The sequence below is a fragment of the Scyliorhinus torazame genome, chromosome 27 (assembly GCF_047496885.1).
Source record: "Scyliorhinus torazame isolate Kashiwa2021f chromosome 27, sScyTor2.1, whole genome shotgun sequence".
NCBI classification, from domain to species: Eukaryota; Metazoa; Chordata; class Chondrichthyes; order Carcharhiniformes; family Scyliorhinidae; genus Scyliorhinus; species Scyliorhinus torazame.
Window position 1 is genome coordinate 12,645,114 of NC_092733.1, and position 22,001 is coordinate 12,667,114.

Consider the following 22,001-nt stretch of genomic DNA (forward strand, 5'->3'; position numbering starts at 1 on the left):
TTAGGATATGGGATTACGGGGATAGGGCGAGATGAACCTTTGTAAATGGACGGAGTGCTCATTCGAAGGGTCGGTGCAGACATGGTGGGTCAAATGGCCTCCTTCTGCACTGTAGGGATTCTGTGATTCTATGACCAAAAGGAGGCATATCAGATGATAGATTATTTATTTATTGATTCATTGATTTATTGATGTTTTTAGGTACTGATTGAGTACATAGCTAAAAAGGTGGAATTATTCCAAATGCCATGACTGAAAAAATAGTTATTGTTTCAGATGATGAATTAATTATTGAACTTTAAGGTCTTGTCTGTAGAAATTCAGACATTGTTTCAACGAATGTTTCATATAATGAATAGAGTATTGTATTTCAGTGCATTTAGCAATAAGAATGTATCAACTAAGGTCTATGGTCAGCAGTGATGTGAGAAACCTATTCTCATGAGGAGGTGCACGTAGACACTGAATGATTTTTGATGGATAGCAGTCAATCTTAAGTAATGGCCAATGTTTGATTAATAAATCATCCTCTAAGTAACAGACACCTGGTTTTAACAAATCAGGAGGTCTCAGCTGAGAATTAGAAACCAGTGAGAGTAAATGAGGGATTAGACCATTGATAAGGATTCCCTTAAAGTAAGACCTCATGGCCGAGGCCGGCCTCCTGAGTTCCTGCCTTTCTGAATTCATGAATCATCCAATTTGTTTATTTTAAAAGTTATTTTGTTTTTTTGCTTTTATGATTGATTAATGATTTCCTTTGCCATATACTTGATCAATTCATGTAGTTTGGATATTGTGTTTCTAAGTTTTGTTTTAGTTCGTATGCAAGTGAATTAAAGTGAATAATTAGAAATAAAGTTTTATTTTCAACACTTCCAATCAACCAGACAATCGTCTCTCATTAGAAGACAAAATAAGAGATCCTATATGAGATGATAAAAGGCATTGCCAAAGAAGTCATAGAGAGGACGCTTCCTCTTGTGGGGCAATCTTGAAGGAGAGGCCATAGTTTTCGGATAAGGGGTAGAAGATTTAAAACAGAGGTGAGGAGGAATTACTTCTCTCAAAGGGTCTTGTATCTGTGGAGTTGACTACCCCAGAGTACAGTGGATTCATAGAATTTACAGTGCAGAAGGAGGCCATACGGCCCATCAAGTCTGCACCGGCTCTTGGAAAGAGCACCCTACCCAAGGTCAACACCTCCACCCTATCCCCATAACCCAGTAACCCCACCCAACACTAAGGGCAATTTTGGACACAAAGGGCAATTTATCATGGCCAACCCACCTAACCTGCACATCTTTGGACTGTGGGAGGAAACCGGAGCACCCGGAGGAAACCCTGGTGCCGGGACATTGAGGCCGAGAGGAGATTAGCCATGATCGCATTGAATGGTGGACACGAAAGATGTGCTTGTTAGGTGAATTGGACATTCTGAATTCTCCCTCTGTGTACCTGAACTGGCGCCGGAGTGTGGAAACTAGAGGCTTTTCACAGTAGCTTCATTGCGCATGCATGGCCACGGACCTGGCCATTCTCCGGCCATTTATTTTGTGGGGGCCGGGAGTTTTACATAGCACGGCTGCTAGCCTCTCACCGGTCCGGACCGGTGAGGGGCATCTCTGATTTTTTTTCCTCATAAAACGCCACAGATCCTCCATACAGCCTCTGAATCAGTACCTAAACACATCAATAAATCAATGAATCAATAAATAAATAATCTATCATCTGATATGCCTCCTTTTGGTCATAGAATCACAGAATCCCTACAGTGCAGAAGGAGGCCATTTGACCCACCATGTCTGCACCGACCCTTCGAATGAGCACTCCGCCCATTTACAAAGGTTCATCTCGCCCTATCCCCGTAATCCCATATCCTAACCTGCACATCCCTGGATTGTTAGTTACCCAATCCTCCAACAATTCTAATATATAACCCCCAACACCATGAGGTTTTATCTTATGTGGATACCTTTCAAGTGTCACCATATCTGCCTGGCAATATGAAAATTGCCATAAGATGATAAGACACAGGAGCAGAATTAGGCCACTCGGCCCATTGAGTCTGCTCCGCCATTCAATCATGGCTGATATGTTTCTGCTCCCCATTCTCCTGCTTTCTCCCATAACCCCTCAAGAATAATTAATTAACATCAATTAATATTAATCAATTGCCCAGGTATGTCTTGGACACAAAAAGCAGGACAAATCCAACCCAGTCAATTGCTGTCCAATCAGTCTATTCTTAATCATCAGCAAAATGATGAAAATTGTCACCAACAGTGCTATCAAGCAGCACTTACTTAGTAATAACCTGCTCATTGCCTCTTAGTTTGGGTACCATCAGGATCACACCTGATCTCATTACAACCTTGATTCAGACATGGACAAAAGAGCTGATCGCCAGAGGTGAGGTGAGACATCAAGGCAGCATTTGACCGAGTATGCCATCAAGGAGCCCTAGAAAAACTGGAGTCAATGGGAATTAGGGGGAAACTCTCCACTGGTTGGAGTCATAGCTAGCACAAAGAAAGATGGTTGAGGTGGAGGACAGTCATCTCACTCCCAGGACATCACTGCAGGAGTTCCTCAGGGTAGTTTCCTAGGCTCAATCATCTTCAACTGCTTCATCAATGACCTTCCTTCCAACATAATGCGGGGATTTTCACTGATGATTGCACGATGTGCAGCAAGACCTGGACAACATCCAGGCTTGGGCTAACAAGTGGCAAGCACCATTTGTGTCACACATGTGCTAGACAATGACCATTGCCTACAAGGGAGAATCAAACCATCGCCCATTGACATTCACTGAATCTCCCACTATCAACATCCTGGGGGTTACCATTGACCACAAACTGAACTGGACGAGCTGCATAAATACTATGACTGCAACAGCAGGTCAGAGGCTAGGAATCCTATCGCGAGTAACTCACCTCCTGACTCCCCAAAGCCTGTCCACCACCTACAAAGCACAGGGCAGCACGGTAGCATTGTGGATAGCACAATTGCTTCACAGCTCCAGGGTCCCAGGTTCAATTCCGGCTTGGTTCACTGTCTGTGCAGAGTCTGCACATCCTCCCCGTGTGTGCGTGGGTTTCCTCCGGGTGCTCCGGTTTCCTCCCACAGTCCAAAGATGTGTAGGTTAGGTGGATTGGCCATGATAAATTGCCCTTAGTGTCCAAAATTGCCCTTAGTGTTGGGTGGGGTTACTGGGTTATGGGGATAGAGTGGAGGTGCTGACCTTGGATAGGGTGCTCTTTCCAAGAGCCGGTGCAGACTCGATGGGCTGAATGGCCTCCTTCTGCACTGTAAATTCTATGAACGTCAGGAGTGTGATGGAATACTCCCCACTTGCCTGGAAGCTTGACACCATCCAGGACAAAGCAACTCGTTTGATTAGCACCCCTTCCACAAACATTCACTGTCTGCACCACTGACGCACAGTAGCAGCAGTGTGCACCATCTACACAATGTAATGCAGGAACATATCAAGGCTCCATAGGCAGCACCTTCCAAACCCACAACCACCTAGAAGGACAAGGGCAGCAGATACATGGGAACACCACTACCTTTAAGATCCTCTCCAAGTCACACACAATCCTGACTTGGAAAAATATTGCCGTTCCTTCACTGTCCCTGGAACCCCCTCCCTAACAGCACTGTGGACTACCTACATACACCACATGGTCTGCAGTGGTTCACCATCATCTTCAAGGGCAATTAGGTATGGGCTTCAAATGCTGGCCTGGCCAGTGACACCCGCATCCCATAAGAAATGAATTTTTAAAAATATTGAATGCATTTTGTAAATCCAAATTCACGATATCCACCCTGCGTGTAGCAATCTCAAAGAACTCCATTAAATCTGACAAACGTGATTTTCTTTTCAAAAAATGATGTTGCTTCTGCCTGATAGTATTATAATTGACCAAATGTTCTACTGCTACTTGCATGATAATGGATTCTATAATTTTCCCAATGACAGATATTAGACTAATTAGCTTATGGTTTCCTACTTTCTGCCTCCTTTCTTCATTCAACCTCTTAACACTGGAATTAGATTTTAAATGTTGCACAGGTTCCACCTCAAACAAAACAGAAATACTCACTGTTCCCATGCACGTGTCTTTCACATCAACCCATATGGAATCAGCAACCATTTCAATTTTCGATCCCTTTGTCAAATGGTAATAAACCAGCAGTCTGAACGATGGAATTAGATTAGGGGTGATTGGAATGAGCATGTTCACCACGATTTGACCCAACTCCCTCGCCTGTCGTTTAACTGACACTATCGTTCCTCTGCTTATCAACTGATAGAAGGGACAAAAAAAAAGAGAAATTAATTCAGCGACAAAAGGAGGTTAAAGTAGAGTAAATCATTTTGTAAATCTATGGATGCATATGTGGACGAAAGGACTTTTGACAGATTTCAATGATCTCACTATGTGAAATAAATGAGGAAGTGAACAGTGCACTTATCAGGAAACATCTGAATGAAAGCCATGAGCATAATTTTATTATTAAATTAAAAACTATCTAAATGTGTATTCAAGAATAATACAGGTTACAGTTAGGAACTGAGGACAGACAGGTCTACTTCGGCATGTAGCTACATTTTTGAGCAGCTCAAAGGCAGATCACATTTTAAAAAGGATGACAGTAGTTAAAATATGGGTAGAAGGTGGTATTGCACTCCTTGCAGAATGTTCGAACTCCTGTGCGAGACTAAGGGATATTCCCAAAAGAAAACAAAGTCCCTTGGCGAGCGTGTTTAGCCATGTGTTTCCCGGCACTCATGGTGCTGTGAAGCACGTGGCATTTCAATGCTATTCACTTTGAATAAGGGGTCTTAACTGGGAACGTGTGGTCAAGGCAACACATAGCCCGTTTTTTACAACGAGGAAATCTGCTTGCCGAAATTCCCCGTTGTAGTGAGAGGTCGGAACGCCATTTAAAAATGGCCTCCCGATCTCCAAGGCCCACAATAAAAATCCCCGACTTCCAGCCTGAATGCAACATGGGAGGGTTCCCTGCACCCCCAACACCCATGGTGGGCAACCCGGCCCAAACGCACTCACAGGCAAAAGATGCCAGCTTGGCACCTTGGCTGTGACAACCTGGCCCCGTGGCAGTGCCCCTTCCAGCTTGGAGTGCCACCTGGGCATCTCGGCACTGCCAGGCTGGCATCCGGGTGTCAGGCGGGCACCGCCAGGGTACATAGGTGGCACCAGCATTGCCAGAGCACCACCCTGCCCAAAGGGGATGAATATGGGGGCCTGCGATCCCCTTGGAGACCTTTACGAGTGCCGTTCATCTGATCCCTGTTTGTGGAGACTAGCACCAAACTACACTTGCCCGAGGCAAAGGGATTGAATGCTAAAGCCTCAGGAACCTCGATAATCTCACATTAGAGTAAGGGTTACTGCCTCGTTCCAATATGCAGATATGCCAAAAACCCATCCCGCCCATTGTGGGCAGGATTATCCATGCAAAGTCTCACGAGAATGCGTTGAATCTCACGAGGCGCTGCAAGCCAGGTGGATCTTGGGAGCGGGATCTTCCGGCCACGCTGCGCCACGCCGAGATGCTTTTCCAGTGCAGCGTGAGGCGAGATCCCTTTGTCTCGGTGGGTAGTTGGTGGCCTTTCGAGCTAGGTCTCCCAGCCCTGGTGGCCGGTATGGCTGCTAGCAGTAGGTTCAAGGTGGGGGTTTGGTCATCTCCCCCAGATGAGGTGGGGGCTGCGGTTACAGGTGCGTGGGGCGGGGCTGGTGCCAGGGGCACAGTGCTGCTAACTCACCATGGCCACCCTGAGGTTGTGCAGTTTTTTTCTGCACTGCTGTAGGTGTTGCCCACGTAGCTCACAACCTCTCCCACCTGACCCAGGGCACAGCGGCAGGTGGCAACCGCATCCCCATCCCGGGGTGAAGGATCTCTCCTGTGTTGATTAGGGTCTCCAGCTCAGCATCCCTGAATCGGGGTGTTGCTCTCCTTGCTATCAGCTTCTTGGCTGAGATGAGTGTGTATGGGGAGTGGAGTGCTTATATGCGGCTGCAACTTGTCAGCCTCTCAAGTGTCAATCCTGACTTCGGTGAATCAGACACCAACATTCATCGGAATCAGTCCGACACGGCACCAGTGCGAGACAATGAACAGTCCATGGGAACCGCGCCAATTTTGCTGTCCCAGAAAACCACCGATTCAGTCCCGGTGTCAACATTTAAGTTTCTGGCACGGAAAATTCCACCCCAATTTTTTTCTCAGTATGTTTTAAATACACAGAGGTAAATAATGACATTTCAATATTTCTGTTACTGTTGTTGTAATTTTTGATACATGTGTTAGATTTATGTTGTTCTATAATTTTTGACATCAAACGTTAAAAGTCCAATAAAAATATTTTCAAAAAAGAATGTTAACAAACGTTTTTCTAACTCGACCGAAGGACCAAACACATCTATCAGGTCTGGCACAAAGTAGGAAGTTTAAAAACTTAAGGGTAGATATCACTCCTTCTGCCTGGGTGCGCATAACTTGTTTAATGTAAAATTTAATACAGACATGATGTAAACAATGTCCTTACATACGTAATGTACGTAACCATAGTCTGTATAAATTTTTTTTTTTTAAATATATTTTATTCAAATTTTTCGGTCAAACAAAACAATACAAAGGTTTACCTTTTTACAACAATAAAACAATATATGTAACAGTGACCGTTTTAACAAATAAATAAATAATATATAAACTAAATGGCAACTGCCATAACAAAAATAATAACTCTCCAGAGATAAAATCAAACAATCCAATATACATAACCAAGTACAAATATCTATACAAAAACACCCCTGAGGACCTGCCCGAGCCCTCCCCCCCCCTCCCCCCTGGGTTGCTGCTGTTGCCTTCCCATTTCCTTTATCGTTCTGCGAGGTAGTCAATGAACGGTTGCCACCGCCTGGTGAACCCTTGAGCCGAACCCCTTAGTGCGAACTTTATCCGTTCTAGTTTTATAAATCCTGCCATGTCATTTATCCAGGCCTCCACGTCGGGGGGTTTGGCTTCCTTCCACATAAGCAATATCCTTCGCCGGGCTACTATGGACGCAAAGGCCAAGACATCAGCCTCTTTCGCCTCCTGCACTCCCGGCTCTTCTGCAACCCCAAATATAGCCAACCCCCAGCCTGGCTCGACCCGGACCCCCACCACTTTCGAAAGCACCTTTGCCACCCCCACCCAGAACCCCTGCAATGCCGGGCATGACCAAAACATGTGGGTGTGGTTTGCTGGGCTTCTCGAGCATCTCCCACACCTATCCTCTGCCCCGAAAAATTTACTGAGCCTAGCTCCGGTCATATGCGCCCCATAGTCTGTATAAATGTCACCTTATTCTATATGCTGGCAGAGTCAGCTACAGAGGCCTATCTAGGAAGCTGGGCTCTCCCAACAATTTGGTCAATAAACAATCGTTGTGTACCTGAGACTCCCCCGATTATTTTGTGGAAAAGGGAAAGAGCACAACAAGTATAACACTCTCCTGTAAAAAGCAGTAGATGGGATTTCTATTAATTATTTTCAATCTGAGATTTAATTTGCCAGGTAAGTGTACAAAGGGTTTTGGTGCCATGGTGAGTGAATGAAGTTAGGTTACAGATCATTTCTAATCTTATTCAATGATGAAGCAGGCTAAAGAGGTACTTCTTCTGCTATGTTGCCAAGTTCCAATGCACTATGCACACTCTGCTCAGTTGAGTCCCGTGATGGCAACGCAGATCCCAACTTGCAGAGAAAATAGATCCACCGCCTGACTCAGGCAGGGGCTTTGGCCACGGAGCATAGACCTCTTGGAAGGTAGTACCAGTCCCTAGCATCAGAGCAGTAATTCATTCCACACGATTATCAGGGTCGCTAATGCCTATTTCAGTAATAATACATTTTATTAGTGTCACAAGTAGGCTTACATTAACGCTGCAATGAAGTTGCTGTGAAAATCCCCAAGTCGCCACACTACGGCGCCTGTTCAGATACACTAAGGGACAATTCAGAATGTCTAATTCACCTAACAAGCACATCTTTCGGGACTTAAGAGAGGGAACTGGAACACCCAGAGGAAACCCACGCAGAGCAGGGGAGAACGTGCAGACTCTGCACAGACAGTGACCCAAGTGGGAATCGAATCCAGGTGCTGTGAAGCAACAGTGCTTACCACTGTGCTACCATGTCGCCGATACTGGTGGATGGGTTCGAATGTGGGGAACATTGTGTTATAACCTGCCTACTTACCATTGGCCGGGGACTAATGACAATCCCACAATCCTGTGGGAGTATGAGCTTCCCCAATGAGGGGGGCGGAGAAACCATTAGTAAACTCCTAGTATAAATAAAGCTGGCCAGTTCAGGAACCAGCAGGAAGGAGTGTGTAGCAAGGGAAGTTACTGCTACTGTTTTATATATATATATATGTGATATATAATATATATATATATATATATATATATGTTATTGTAAATAAATGTTATTACTTTGTATCCTTAAAACTCGTGCTGGATTCTTCGTGGCCCTCACAAAACTGGCGACGAAGGTTAAAGTGAATAGCTGTCTACACTGCTGAAGCCACCTCCCTGGATTTTTGTTGGATACAGGTTGGAAGTTGTTTTCAATTATACCATGCCTCTGTACGGACGTTTGGATGTTTTTGATGCTGCGCTGGAAAGCTGGAACCAGTACACACAACGGATGCGTTACTATTTCCGGGCAAACAATATCACCGAAAACGAGTGCCAGGTGGTCATATTGCTCACCGCCTGCGGCCCACATACGTTTGGGGTGATTAGGAGCCTTACGTACCCAGCTGCGCCGGACACCAAAACGTTTGATGAACTTGTGAATATAGTGGGGCAACATGTTAACCCAACCCCGTCCACGATAGTCCAGCGTTACCAGTTTAATACCACTGAGAGGACCCCTGGAGAATCCCTTGCCGATTTTCTATCCAGACTACGCAGGATTGCGGAGTACTGTGACTGTGGTGAGACCTTGTCAGAAATGTTACGCGACCGTTTGGTTTGCGGTATTAACAATGCGGCCACCCAGAGAACGTTGTTAGCTGAGCCAACATTGACTTTTCAACAGGCCATTCAAATAGTATTGTCCCGAGAGAGCACAGAACGAGGAGTGCAGGAGCTACAGGGAATGGAAGTGCATGCCTTGGGGCATGCACTTCCCCCCGCACTCCTGCGGTACCTTGGGTGAGGCAACGTCCGGACCGACACCAGTGGCCGTCGGACATTCCTCCCCGAAGGGAACCTTCTCCAGAACCAATGGATGAGGAGCCATGTCCGTGTCAGACTTGTAGGCGCCGACCCCGTCGCGGACGGCGGTCCTGGGGGCGCCAGAGGCGCCGTCGTTCCAACCGAAACTGGGACCAGCCCAGGTGCCGTAACTGGGACCAGCCCAGGGGCCGTACCTTCCATATGGATGAACCTGCGGCGACTACTCCTGAGGACATGGAGATGGAGGACGACTGCCTGCAGTTGCATTGTGTGGCAGCTCCCCATGTGGCCCCCATTAAGGTGACAGTACGGGTCAATGGCCACCCGCTTGAGATGGAGTTGGACACTGGCGCCAGCGGTCTCCGTGATCGACCAGAAGACATTCGACCGCATCAAGCAGGGTATACAGCCCCTTACATTAACCGACTCACAGGCCAGGTTGGCGACCTACACGGGGGAACCACTGGACATTGCAGGAACTACAATGACCCCTGTTGTTTATGGACGCCAGGAGGGGCGTTTCCCACTTATCGTGGTGCGCGGCCATGGGCCCAGCCTGTTGGGTCGGGACTGGTTGCGCCATTTGCGGTTGCAATGGCAGCACATCCTCCAAACAGTTTCTGAAGGGTTGACTGAGGTGCTAGGACGATACCCAGATGTATTCCAGCCTGGTTTGGGGAAAATAAAAGGGGCTGTAGCCCGTATCCAAGTCGAACCAGGAGCCACGCCGTGCTATTTCCGGGCGCGCCCGGTGCCTTACGCCTTGCTCGAGAAGGTAGAAGGGGAGCTCACTCGTTTGGAGAGTTTGGGTATTATCAGGCCCGTCCGTTTTGGTGACTGGGCAGCACCAATTGTACCTGTAATGAAGCCAGATGCCACAGTCGCTTGTGTGGTGACTATAAACCTACAGTGAATACGGCTTCCCGACTCGACCGATATCCAATGCCTTGCATAGAGGATCTCTACGCGAAGCTTGCAGGTGGACTCTCGTTCACAAAATTAGATATGAGTCACACCTACCTGCAGTAGCTGGACCCTGCCTCCTGGACGGTTGCCCTTTGGAGTATCCTCTGCCTGCGCAATTTTTCAACGTGTTGTGGAGGGCATTTTGAGAGGTTTACCACGTGTTGCTGTCTACTTAGATGACGTTTTGATTACAGGGACGTCGGAGCAGGAACATTTGGAAAATCTGGAGGCTGTCCTTAGACGCCTTTCGGAGGCTGGAGTCCGTTTACGTCGCACAAAATGTGTATTTCAGGCAAAGGAAGTAGTCTACCTAGGTTATCGGGTGGACCGCGGAGGTTTGCACCCCGTCGCAGAGAAGGTGCGTGCGATTCAACAGGCCCCCGCCCCGACTGACACTTCGCATCTTCGTTCTTTTCTCGGTCTCGTAAACGATTACGGGAAGTTCCTCCCCAATCTGGCAACTACGCTGGCCCCTTTGCACCTTCTGCTAAAGAAAAATCACACCTGGGTTTGGGGTCAGCCGCAAGAAACCGCTTTCCAGCGGGTAAAGCAACAATTGTCGTCGTCTTGGTTACTAACCCACTATGATCCTGGAAAGCCTTTGCTCGTCACATGTGATGCATCCCCGTATGGTATTGGGACCGTCCTGTCCCACAAGATGGAGAACGAGGCCGAGTTTCCGATAGCTTTCGCCTCCCGCACATTGACTGCAGCGGAGAAAAAGTACGCACAGATCGAGAAGGAGGGCCTGGCAGTGGTTTTTGCGGTGAAACGCTTCCACCAGTACGTGTATGGCCGCCACTTCACTATCGTGACTGATCATAAGCCTCTGCTGGGACTTTTCAGGGAGGATAAGCCAATACTGCCCATTGCTTCCGCACGGATCCAGCGCTGGGCTTTGTTGCTTGCTGCATACGAGTATTCTCTGGAGCACAAACCAGGTACGCAGATAGCAAATGCCGACGCACTGAGCCGATTGCCTTTATCGACCGGCCCCATGTTGACCCCCACGACCGGTGAGGTGGTTGCAACCCTAAATTTTATGGACACCTTGCCTGTCACGGCATCACAGATCCGTGAGTGGACCCAGACGGAGCCAGTCCTGTCAAAGGTTTGGCACATAGTCCTGTATGGTGGGCAGCATAGACAGCTCCCAGGCGAGTTGCGGGCATTTTCCTCCAAGCTGCCAGAATTCAGCGTGGAAGACGGCATCCTCTTGTGGGGGACGCGTGTGATTGTCCCGGGAAAAGGCCAGGAGCTGATACTAACAGACTTGCACAATGGGCATCCAGGTGTGACCAAAATTAAAATGTTGGCCCGGAGTTATGCCTGATGGCCAGGCCTCGACACCGACATTGAGAAGGTGGCCCAAAACAGCTCCATTTGCCAGGAGCATCAGAAGCATCCGCCGGCCGCTCCCCTACATCACTGGGAATGGCCAGGGCGGCCTTGGGCACGCTTGCATGCAGATTTCGCAGGCCCTTTTCAAGGATCCATGTTCCTTCTATTAATTGACGCCCAGTCTAAATGGCTAGAGGTGCATAAGATGCAGGGGACAACGTCCTGCGCAACAATGTTATTACTTTGTGTCGTTAAAACTCGTGCTGGATTCTTCGTGGCCCTCACAAAACATTGCTTATCTTTGAGAAGAACTGCATTAGGAAGACATACTGGTGCTTAAGGATACACAAGCTTTTACATTCAGGGAAGGAAAATTCAAGTTAGCTTAAGGAATTCAGTAAAGTTTGTAAAATGCACGAGTGAGAAGTGGACATAACTAAATGGACAGAATGGCCGCAGTAGTTCATAATCACCTCTTGAACTGGCTCTTTATAAATGTCAAAACAGTAAGACATAATTGGCATACAGAGAACTTACCAGGCAGGTAAAATACTGTATCTGGTTCTGGATTCCTACATTGTCATTTCGTAGATTGAGATTAACTATCAAATTATTTCCTGGACTTAGTTCCGTTTGTTGAATGCCAATGTGCAAGTAGTTGCTTGAACCATCCTGTGTCTTATACGGTTGTGCCACCATACTTGCAGAGGCCTGCTGAGATTTTAAAATGCTGGCAACATTTGTTTCAACCTACAAATGGAAAATATAAAACACAACAAGAAACTTAAACTGACACCATTGAGTAAATACCAACCTTACACTGTATTTGTAAAGTAACACTGCTTCACAAGTCAGTTAGTCACATTGAAAAAGTAGCAAACATTTATGAGAGTGATGTTAATTTCTGATGTCAAATTTAAAATCAGCAGGAAGTAGGTTACTGTCTTGGATTTCTGCGTTCCTCCAGATTTTGCCTCCTCATATCCCCGAATTGAATCACTCCCCTTTGCTGACCAAGCCTTCGCTGCCAAGGTAAAAATTCTGGAATTCCCTCCCTTCTTAAAAGGAACAAAATAAATGCTATGTTTAAGGAAAGAGTACGGAGACCATGTGCATTTGTGACACATGATCAATATTATACAATGTGGCTGAAGTCTTCAAAGTAAATCCACATTTAAACTGTTCATGGTGCAACTGCAACAAAACTTTGAATATTCTCCTTCGAACAAATAAGATTAAGGGGAAATTTATTCGATGGATTCAAAATAAGTAGGGTTTTGATAGAGTAAGTAATGAAGAATTGTTCCCATTGGCGGTAGGGTTGGTAACCCGAGAACATAGATTGAAGTAAGAAGTCTTACAACACCAGTTTAAAGTCCAACAGGTTTGTTTCAAACACTAGCTTTCGGAGCGCTGCTCCTCCCTCAGGACCTGTTGGTCTTTAACCTGGTGTTGTCAGACTTCTTACTGTGCTCACCCCAGTCCAACGCCGGCATCACCACATCATAGATTTAAGGTAATTGATGAAGGTACCAGAGGCAACAGGAGGCCCTTCTATTCTGCTTTGAGTGGTTCTAATATGACCTGGGATTTTCTAGCCCACCCACGGATCTTCCAAACCTGCCGAAGTCTATTGTGTTTTGTATAGCTCGCCCGCCCTGCCACTGGGGAACCTACCTCAGAAGGTTGCCTATGGTGGGACCGAAAGAACCTGTCAGCAGGAAGGGATTGAAAATCCCGTCCATAGAATGCATCTCCTGTAAGACTGCTGGATACAGATTCAATGGACTCGATCTAGCCAATTTGAACAGAATCCCGTGTCGAGTGCATTTAGCCAGGCGTTTACTGGCACTCAGTGCCAATGAAGACCACGTTGTTGAACGACTTTGTAGCAATCTGGGACCTTAGCAGGGAACGCCCCTCCCCCAGAACACGTCTGTGCGTGAGGAGATCAGGATCCCGTTTTTATATGGCGTCCCAATCTCTCAACACCCACGCTTGACACCCGGACTCCCCAAAGCCTCATCTCACCTATTTGCCAGTAGATAGGGATTTTTAAACTAAAGAGTGGGGGAGAGTGTTCAGTTGCATGGAAAATTAGAAAATCAAAGTTGAAGGGGAGGGTGAGAATGCAGGTTAATGACTTTAAATGAGTTAAAGGGGCTGAGGGCTTAGGAGAGGTTAGTAAAGTTCCAGAACACCGAATAGAACAGAATATAGAAAGTGGCAGGGAATTTGACTTCAGACACAGCAAAAAAGGGAACAGCTAGCGGGAAAACCGGCGCCAACCACTCCAGCGTCTCCCGCCCCCAAAAGTCAGAATTCTCCAAGTTTTCGGGGGCTAGTTTGACGCCGGAGTGTTTGGTGCCGCTCCAGCCGGCGTGAAGGGTCAGCGCGAGTTCGCGCATGCACAGACCGGCCGGCATATTTCCGCACATGCACGGGGGTTCCGTTCTCCGCACCGGCCCCCGGGCAATATGGCGGAGTCCGACTGGGGCCCGGCACGGAGGAAAGAAGGCTTCCACTGAAACAGCCCGCCCGCAGGATCAGTAGGCCCCGATCGCGGGCCAGGCCACCATGGGGGTTGGATCCTCCCGCTCCCCTCCCCCCGCCCCCCCCCCCGGACCGCCCCCGCACACTTAACTGCCAGGTCCCACCGTGTGTGAGGTGAGTAATTCACGCCGGCGGCACTGGCCAAAACTGGACGGCCACTCGGCCCATCGGGGCCCAGATAATCGCCCGGGGGAGGGGCCGCTGTCAACGGCCCCCGACCAGTGTGGTGGGAATCCCGCCGCCGCCCGAAAAACAGTGCCGGAGTATAGGGCAGCCGGCGGCGCGGCGGGATTTGCGCATCCCCCCGGGGATTCTCCAACCCGGCGGGGGGTCGAAGAATCCCAGCCAGGGTGTTGTAACAAAATGCATGCAGTACATGAAACAATGTAAATTAGTTTGTTGCGCATATTGAAATTGGCGGGTACCATGTTGTGGGCATCACATAGACATGGGGCTGAATTCTCTGAAAATAGGGCTATGGCCCCACCCCGCGAGAAAACGGTTGTGATTCTCTCTGAACTTTCGTGGAGAAAGTCCAAAGTGATTCTCCGTCTTGAAGGGGGCTTGCAGGGCACCAGAGTAATCCACGCAGCTCCGGCTGCCAATACGGGGCCCTCCACTTCCGGATGCGGGGCCGCACCGCGCAACATGCCGGACCCAAACAGCAAGCCGGTCCCAACAACATAGGTCCCCCCTAGATCACACGCTCCCGCTGATAGGTGGCCCCCGATCACAAGCCTAGCTGTCCTGGAGCCCCCCCCCCCCTCCCTCGGTGACAGATCTCCCCGCCCCCGACCAGGGCGGCTGCGGAACCATGAGTGAACCACGCCGGCGGGAACTCGGCCAGCTTCCGGCTGAGAATCACTGCGCGGACCTCTTTCAATGGCCCCCGACCGGCCCCGCATCAACCACATGCGCAGGACTTGCGCTGATTCTCCGGTCTGCGGAGAATCGCGGGAAGGCATCGGACCCGATCGCAGGCCTGACATCCCATTCTCCGGCCCCGCGGAGTGTTCCCCTCCCTGATTCCCATTGACTCCAGTTTTGCTCGGTCTCCTTGATGTCATATTTGGTCAAATGCTGCCTTGATGTCAAGGGCAGTCACTCTCACCTCACCTCTGTGGTTCAGCTCTTTTTCCCATGTTTGAACCAAGGCAGTAATAAAGTCAGGAGTTGAGTGACCCTGATGGTACCCAAACTGAGCATCCGTGAGCAGGTTATTGCTGAGTAAGTGCCGTTGATGACTCCTTCCATCACTTTGCTGATGATGGAGAGTAGACTGATCGCGCGGTAATTGGCTGGGTTGGATTTGGCCTGTTTCTTGTACAGGACACACTCGGGTAATTTACCACATTGCCAGGTAGATGCCAGTGATGTAGCTGTACTGGATCAACTTGGCTAGTTCTGGAGCACAAGCCTTCAGTACTTTTGCTGGAATATTGTCAGGGCCCATAGCCTTTGCAGTATCCAGTGCCTTGAGCTGTTTCTTGATATCATGTGGAGTGAACTGTATTGGCTGAAGACTGACATCTGTGGTGCTGGGGACCTCCAGAGGAGACTGACATGGATCAACCATTCGGCATTCTGGCTGAAGATTGTTGCGAATGTCTCAGCCTTGTCTTTTGCACAGATGTGCTGGGCTCCTCCATCATTGAGGATGGGGATATTTGGGGAGCCTCCTCCTCCATCACCATTCACGGCTGGATGTGGCTGGACTGCAGAGTTTAGATATGATGCATTGTCACAAGTAGGCTTCAATTAAGTTACTGTGAAAAGCCCCTAGTCGCCACATTCCGGCGCCTGTTCGGGGAGGCTGGTACGGGAATTGAACCCGCGCTGCTGCCTTGTTCTGCATTACAAGCCAGCCGTTTAGTCCACAGTGCTAAACCAGCCCCTTGCGAATTGTTTATCTCTCTATTATTTGCTGCTTATGCTATTTGGCTCACAAGTACTCCTGTGTTGCAACTTAACAGGTTGACACCTCGTTTTTCAGTGCGCCTGATGTTGCTCCTGGCATGCTCTCCTGCGCTCTTCATTGAACTAGTGCTGTCCCGTGGCTTGGTGGTAATGGAGGAGTGGGGGACATAGATGTTTACAGCATGGAAACAGGCCCTTCGGCCCAGCTTGTCCATGCCGCCCAGTTTCTATCACTAAGCTAATCCCACTTGCCCACATTTGGCCCATATCCCTCTATACCCACCCTGCCCATGTAACTGTCTAACTGTTTTTTTAAAGGAAAAAATTGCCTCTACCACTGCTTCTGGCAGGTCGGTCCAGATGCTCACCACCCTCTGTGTGAAAACATTTCCCCTCCGGTCTCTTTTGTATCTCTCCCCTCTCACCTGAAACCTCTGCCCTCTAGATCTAGACTCGTCTACCTTTAGGAAAAGATGTTCACTACCTTATCTATGTTCCTCATTATTTTATAGACCTCTATAAGATCACCCCTAAGCCTCCTACGCTCCAGGGAAAAAAGTCCCAGCCTATCCAGCCTCTCCTTGTAACTCAGACCATCAGGTCCTGGTAGCATCCAGGTATGCCAGGCCATGAGGTTGCAGATTGTGGTTGAATAATGATGGTGATGGCCCACCATGCCTCATGAATGAGGTGCTTGATCTGTTCAAAGTATATCCCATTTAGCACGGTGGTAGTGCCACACAACACGATGGAGGGTATCTTCAAAGTGAACACGGGGTTTTGTCTCCACAAGGACTGTGCGGTGGTCACTTCTACCGATACTGCCAAGGACAGATGCATTAGTGATGATGAGGTCAAGTATGTTTTTCCCTCTTGTTGGTTCCCTCACCAACTGCCAACTAGTCCCAGTCTAGCAGCTATATTTTTTCGGACCTGGCCAGCTCAGTCTGTGGTGGTACAACTGAGCCATACTTGGTGATGAAAGAGGTCAGGGTTGGGATCTAAATATTCAAGGATATGTGTCTTATCGAAAGGACAGACAGATGGACAAAGGGAGTGGTTGTATTGTTAGTAAGAAAATAACTTAATCAATGGCAAAAAGCGATATAGGGTTGGAAGGCGTAGAATTTGTGTGGGTAGAGTTGAGGAATCGCAAAGGAAAAAGACCCTGGTGGAGTTATGTACAGGCAGAAAATAAAATCAGGAGATAGAAAAGACATATAAGAAAGGCAGTGTTACAATAATCATGGGGGACTTCAATATGCAGGTGGACTGGCAAAATCAGGTTTTTAGTGGATCCCAAGAAAAGGAATTTGTGGAATGTCTACTAGATGTTTTTTTGGAGCAGCTTGCGGTAGAGCCCATTAGGGAACAGGCAATTCTGGACTTGGCGATGTGTAATGAGGTAGACTTGATCAGGGAAATTAAGATGAAGGAGCCCTAAGGGGGCAGTGATCACCCTGCAGTTTGAGAGGGAGAAGCTGGAATCAGGTGTAACCGTTTTACAATTGAATAAGGGTAACTACAAAGACATGAGTGAGGAGCTGGCCAGAGTTGATTGGAAGGGGAGCCAGAAGCCAAATCACTGAGTATCTTTAAGACGGAGATAGACAGGGGACGGGATTTTCCGACCCCCCGCCAGGTCAGAGAATCGCCGGGGGGGGGGGGGGGGGGGGGGGTGAATCCCGCCCCCGCCGGCCGCTGAATTCTCCGGCACTGGAGATTCGGCGGGGGCGAGAATCACGCCGCGCCGGTCAGCGGGCCACACCCCGGCAATTCTCCAGCCCGCGATGGGCCGAAGTCCCGCTGCTGTAATGCCGGTCCCGCCTGCGTGAATTAAACCACCTCCCTTACCGGCGGGACCAGGTGGCGCGAGCGGGCTCCGGGGTCCTGGGTCGGCACGGGGCGATCTGGCCTCGGGGGGTGCCCTCATAGAACATAGAACATTACAGCGCAGTACAGGCCCTTCGGCCCTCGATGTTGCGCTGACCTGTGAAATCACTCTAAAGCCCATCTACACTATTCCCTTATTGTCCATATGTCTATCCAATGACCATTTGAATGTCCTTAGCGTTGGCGAGTCCACTACTGTTGCAGGCAGGGCATTCCACACCCTTACTACTCTCTGAGTAAAGAACCTACCTCTGACATCTGTCCTATATCTATCTCCCCTCAGTTTAAAGCTATGTCCCCTCGTGCTAGACATCACCATCCGAGGAAAAAGGCTCTCACTGTCCACCCTATCCAATCCTCTGATCATCTTGTATGCCTCAATTAAATCACCTCTTAACCTTCTTCTCTCTAACGAAAACAGCCTCAAGTCCCTCAGCCTTTCCTCATAAGATCTTCCCTCCATACCAGGCAACATTCTGGTAAATCTCCTCTGCACCCTTTCCAATGCTTCCACATCCTTCCTATAATGCGGCGACCAGAATTGCACGCAATACTCCAAATGCGGCCGCACCAGAGTGTTGTATAGCATGGTGGCTTGTCCCCCGATCGGGGCCCACCGATCCGCGGGCGGGCCTGTGCCGTGGGGGCACTCTTTTACTACGCGTCGGCCGTGTAGGTCTCCGTGATGGCCAACGCGTAGGTGACCCCACCCCTGCGCATGCGCGGACTTCCACCGGCCGGCGAAGTCCCTTCGGCTCCGGCTGGCGTGGCGCCAAAGGCCTTCCACGCCAGCCGGTGGGACGGCAACCACTCTGGCGCAGGCCTAGCCCCTAAAGGTGAGGGTTTGGGCCCTAAAGGTGCGGAGAAATCCGCACCTTTGGGGGGACCCGACGCCGGTGTGGTTCACGCCACTCCATCCCGCCGGGACCCCCGCCCCGCCGGGTAGGAGAGAATCCCTCCCAGGTTCTTTATAAATAAGGGGATCAGGAGTGATGGAGAGAAGGCAGGGAATGGGGCTGAAAAATATATCAGTCATGATTGAAGGAGCAGACTCGATGGACCGAATGGCCTAATTCTGCTCCTATGACCTTTGGTCTTATTATGCCAGTCTGGCACCCAGGTTTATTGCCAGAATGCCAGGCTGGCAGTGTCAAGGTGCCCTGGTGGGACCAGCAGTGCCGCGGAACCACCCTGCCCAAATGGCAACCACCAGAGGACTTCCGCTCCCTTGGGAGACCATCCCCCCGTCCCCCACCAAGTGCCCTCCCGACAGGTCCCCGTTTGTGGGGACCAGTGCTGAACAGCGCGCGTCTAAGGTCTCCAAGGCGAAGGGGTCAGATCCCAGTGCCTGGGGTAGATCAGGCGAGCTGCATTTTAGAGTGAGCCTAGCTACTCACTCTAATATGTAGATTTGCCAAATACTAATCCCGATCACGACGTCTCACGAGATCCCATTAGATCCCGAGAGGCATGAGACTTTTTCTGCGAGGTTGAAGGATAGGTATGAGTGCTGTTTGAGAGGGCCTGCACACCACACACATATATTCCACGTTGGTGGATGTCTGGAGGTCCTTTTTTAATACCATGTCGGCGATCCTAAATCTTGACCTGTAACCCTGTCCTTTGGTGGCTGTCTTTGGTGTTTCGAATGTGCCAGAGCTGTGGACGGGTGCAGGGGCTGATGTCCTTGCACGAGTCTTGTTGGTGGCGTGGAGGCGGATCCTATTGGGCTGGAGGCTAGCAACATCAGCGTGTGCTATAGCATGGCTAGGGGATTTAATGGAGTTTTTGCACCTCGAGAAGGTCAAATACACCGTGAGGGGACCAATTGAAGGGTTTTACCAGAGATGGTGGCCGTTTATATAGTATTTCAGAGAGATGCTCACTGTTAGCTGTTTGGGGGGTGGGTAAAGAGGGGTGGGAGGAGGGTATAAACAAGGAGGGAGTAAGTAGGGGGGTTTGTAATTTTGTATAATGCTAAAACATTGATTAAAGAAACATTTTAAAATCTCGCGAGGCTTGGCGAGCTGGATAGATAATGGAAGAAGCCCTCCCGACATCGTGCCTGTCCGAATGGGGTGCGCATGGCCGGTAGATCGTGCCCAATCATGACATTCAATAGGGCTTTCAGATATATATGTGAAGATAAATAATGTGTAGGGCGAGGGGGAAAAGTAGGATGTGTGGAACAATTGGATGGTTCTTTCAAAGAGCTGGTAAAGCCACGATGGGCCGGAAGGCCTCTTCTGTTTTGTATTATTCTATGAATCAATATTAAATGCGCTCACTTTTATTGGTAGATTTTGTTGTTGTCCACCTGTATTGATTGTCAGCCTGGCAGTACCGTCAGCCGCAGTTCTCGAATGGCTGTCTACGTTATTGGCTATGACAGGGACTTCATTGGCTGGTGAACCATCAGGATTCGTTACATAAACCTCAGATGAGAAGGAACAGAAAAAACAATCTTTATCCTATTCCTCACATAGCAAAGATACATAGTTACAGAAAAGACAAAGTAAAGAGATATCTGTACCATGAGACTAAATGGCATTCCAGGCTTGTAATACTTGGAGGTCTTCGTGAATAATATGGTGTATGGCGTGGTGACTATTTTTATTCCTGATTTTTCTGCTTCGACCATGTCACTACCTGTATCATAAAGCAACAAAATAGAAATAAAAAAATTATATTTGGCATTTTACCAAATTTCAGAAGTGAAATATTTCTGCCGCGGGCTTAATAAAACATGACACAATTTAAGAGCAGCCATTGCTGTTTCTCAGAAATTACTGAAAGAACCTGTATTGAACTATTTATTTTATTTTATTTCTCTGTAAATTTAGAGTACCCAATTATTTATTTATTTTTTCGATTAAGGGGCAATTTAGCACGGCCAATCCCCCTCCCCTGCACATCTTTGGGTTGTGGGGGCGAAACCCATGTAGACACAGGGAGAATGTGCAAACTCCACACGGACAGTGACCCGGGGCCGGGATCGAACCCGGGTCCTCAGCGCCGTGAGGCAGCAGTGCTAACCACTGAGCCACTGGGCCGGCCCTTATATTGAACTATTTAAAAGATTTGTTAGTGTACACAGACCAGTTTCTTAATAAGTTCAACATTTTTTTATTGTAATAAAATGTTAAAATTTTTACTGGGGACAGTAGCGCAGTGGTAATTGACAAGTAGCCCATGAGTAAAAGTTCTCAAGACACAATAGTTCAAATTCACCTTGACAACTGGGAAGATTGAAAATCAATTAATTAATAAATCTTAAATAAAATGTTAGTCTCATTAATAATGATCATGAAACTATTAGATTGTTATAAAAAACACAGATTGTTATAAAAACCAATCTGATCCACTAATCGCGTTCAGAGGAAGAAACCTGCCATCCTTAGCCGGCCTGGCTGACATATGATACGAGATCCTCAGCATTGTGGTTGACTTCTTAAATGCCTTTGAAACTAACAAGCAACTGAGTTGTAGCAAAACTACTGCCGAACAGTCAAATATTGTGGGTACACAAACATCACAAGGACTGAAGTAGTTCAAGGCAGCTCACCACCACCTTCTCGATGGCAATTCGGGATAGACAATAAATACTAGTCCCGCCAGCATTGCTGACATCCCAAGAACGAATTAATAAAACCTTTTTAAACATGCCTACTTCTGCTTAAATGCCTAAGAAATTAGCTCACTCTGAAATGCAATACAATCATCAGAATCTCACCATTTGGACCTCAGGATGTGATGCGTTTTGCCACAGCCTGATCCAGGTGAACTTAATTTTCAACAAAGGTTGGTAGATAACACAACTGTGGGTGCTTATGAGTACAACTCACTAGAGTTTAAATTTCCCCAATCTTTTGCACTTTTTTCACCAATTCCAAGATTGTACAGATTTAAAAGGTGTCAAAAAGTGGAAAAGCTACCCTTTACAAAAGAGGATTGTCCAATGAGCAGAAATTGAGTGTGTCCTGTTTCCTTTCCCTCCTGCTTAAAGAAATGAAAGGTGATCTCTCATTGAAACATATAAAATTCTTTAGGGTCTCA

The 22,001-nt window shown here is 48.1% G+C and overlaps 1 protein-coding gene across 1 annotated transcript in view; it reads right to left on the minus strand.

Annotated features, from left to right (window-relative positions):
- LOC140403206 (complement C3-like) overlaps window positions 1-22,001 on the minus strand; it is a 294,404-nt gene that overhangs the window by 190,382 nt on the left and 82,021 nt on the right. Inside the window, exons 10-13 of the mRNA XM_072490959.1 lie at window positions 20,479-20,594; window positions 20,234-20,380; window positions 12,120-12,332; window positions 4,116-4,319 (exon numbers count right to left, since the gene is read on the minus strand). Coding sequence (XP_072347060.1) covers window positions 4,116-4,319; window positions 12,120-12,332; window positions 20,234-20,380; window positions 20,479-20,594 — 680 coding nt within the window. The remainder of the gene's footprint in view (window positions 1-4,115; window positions 4,320-12,119; window positions 12,333-20,233; window positions 20,381-20,478; window positions 20,595-22,001) is intronic.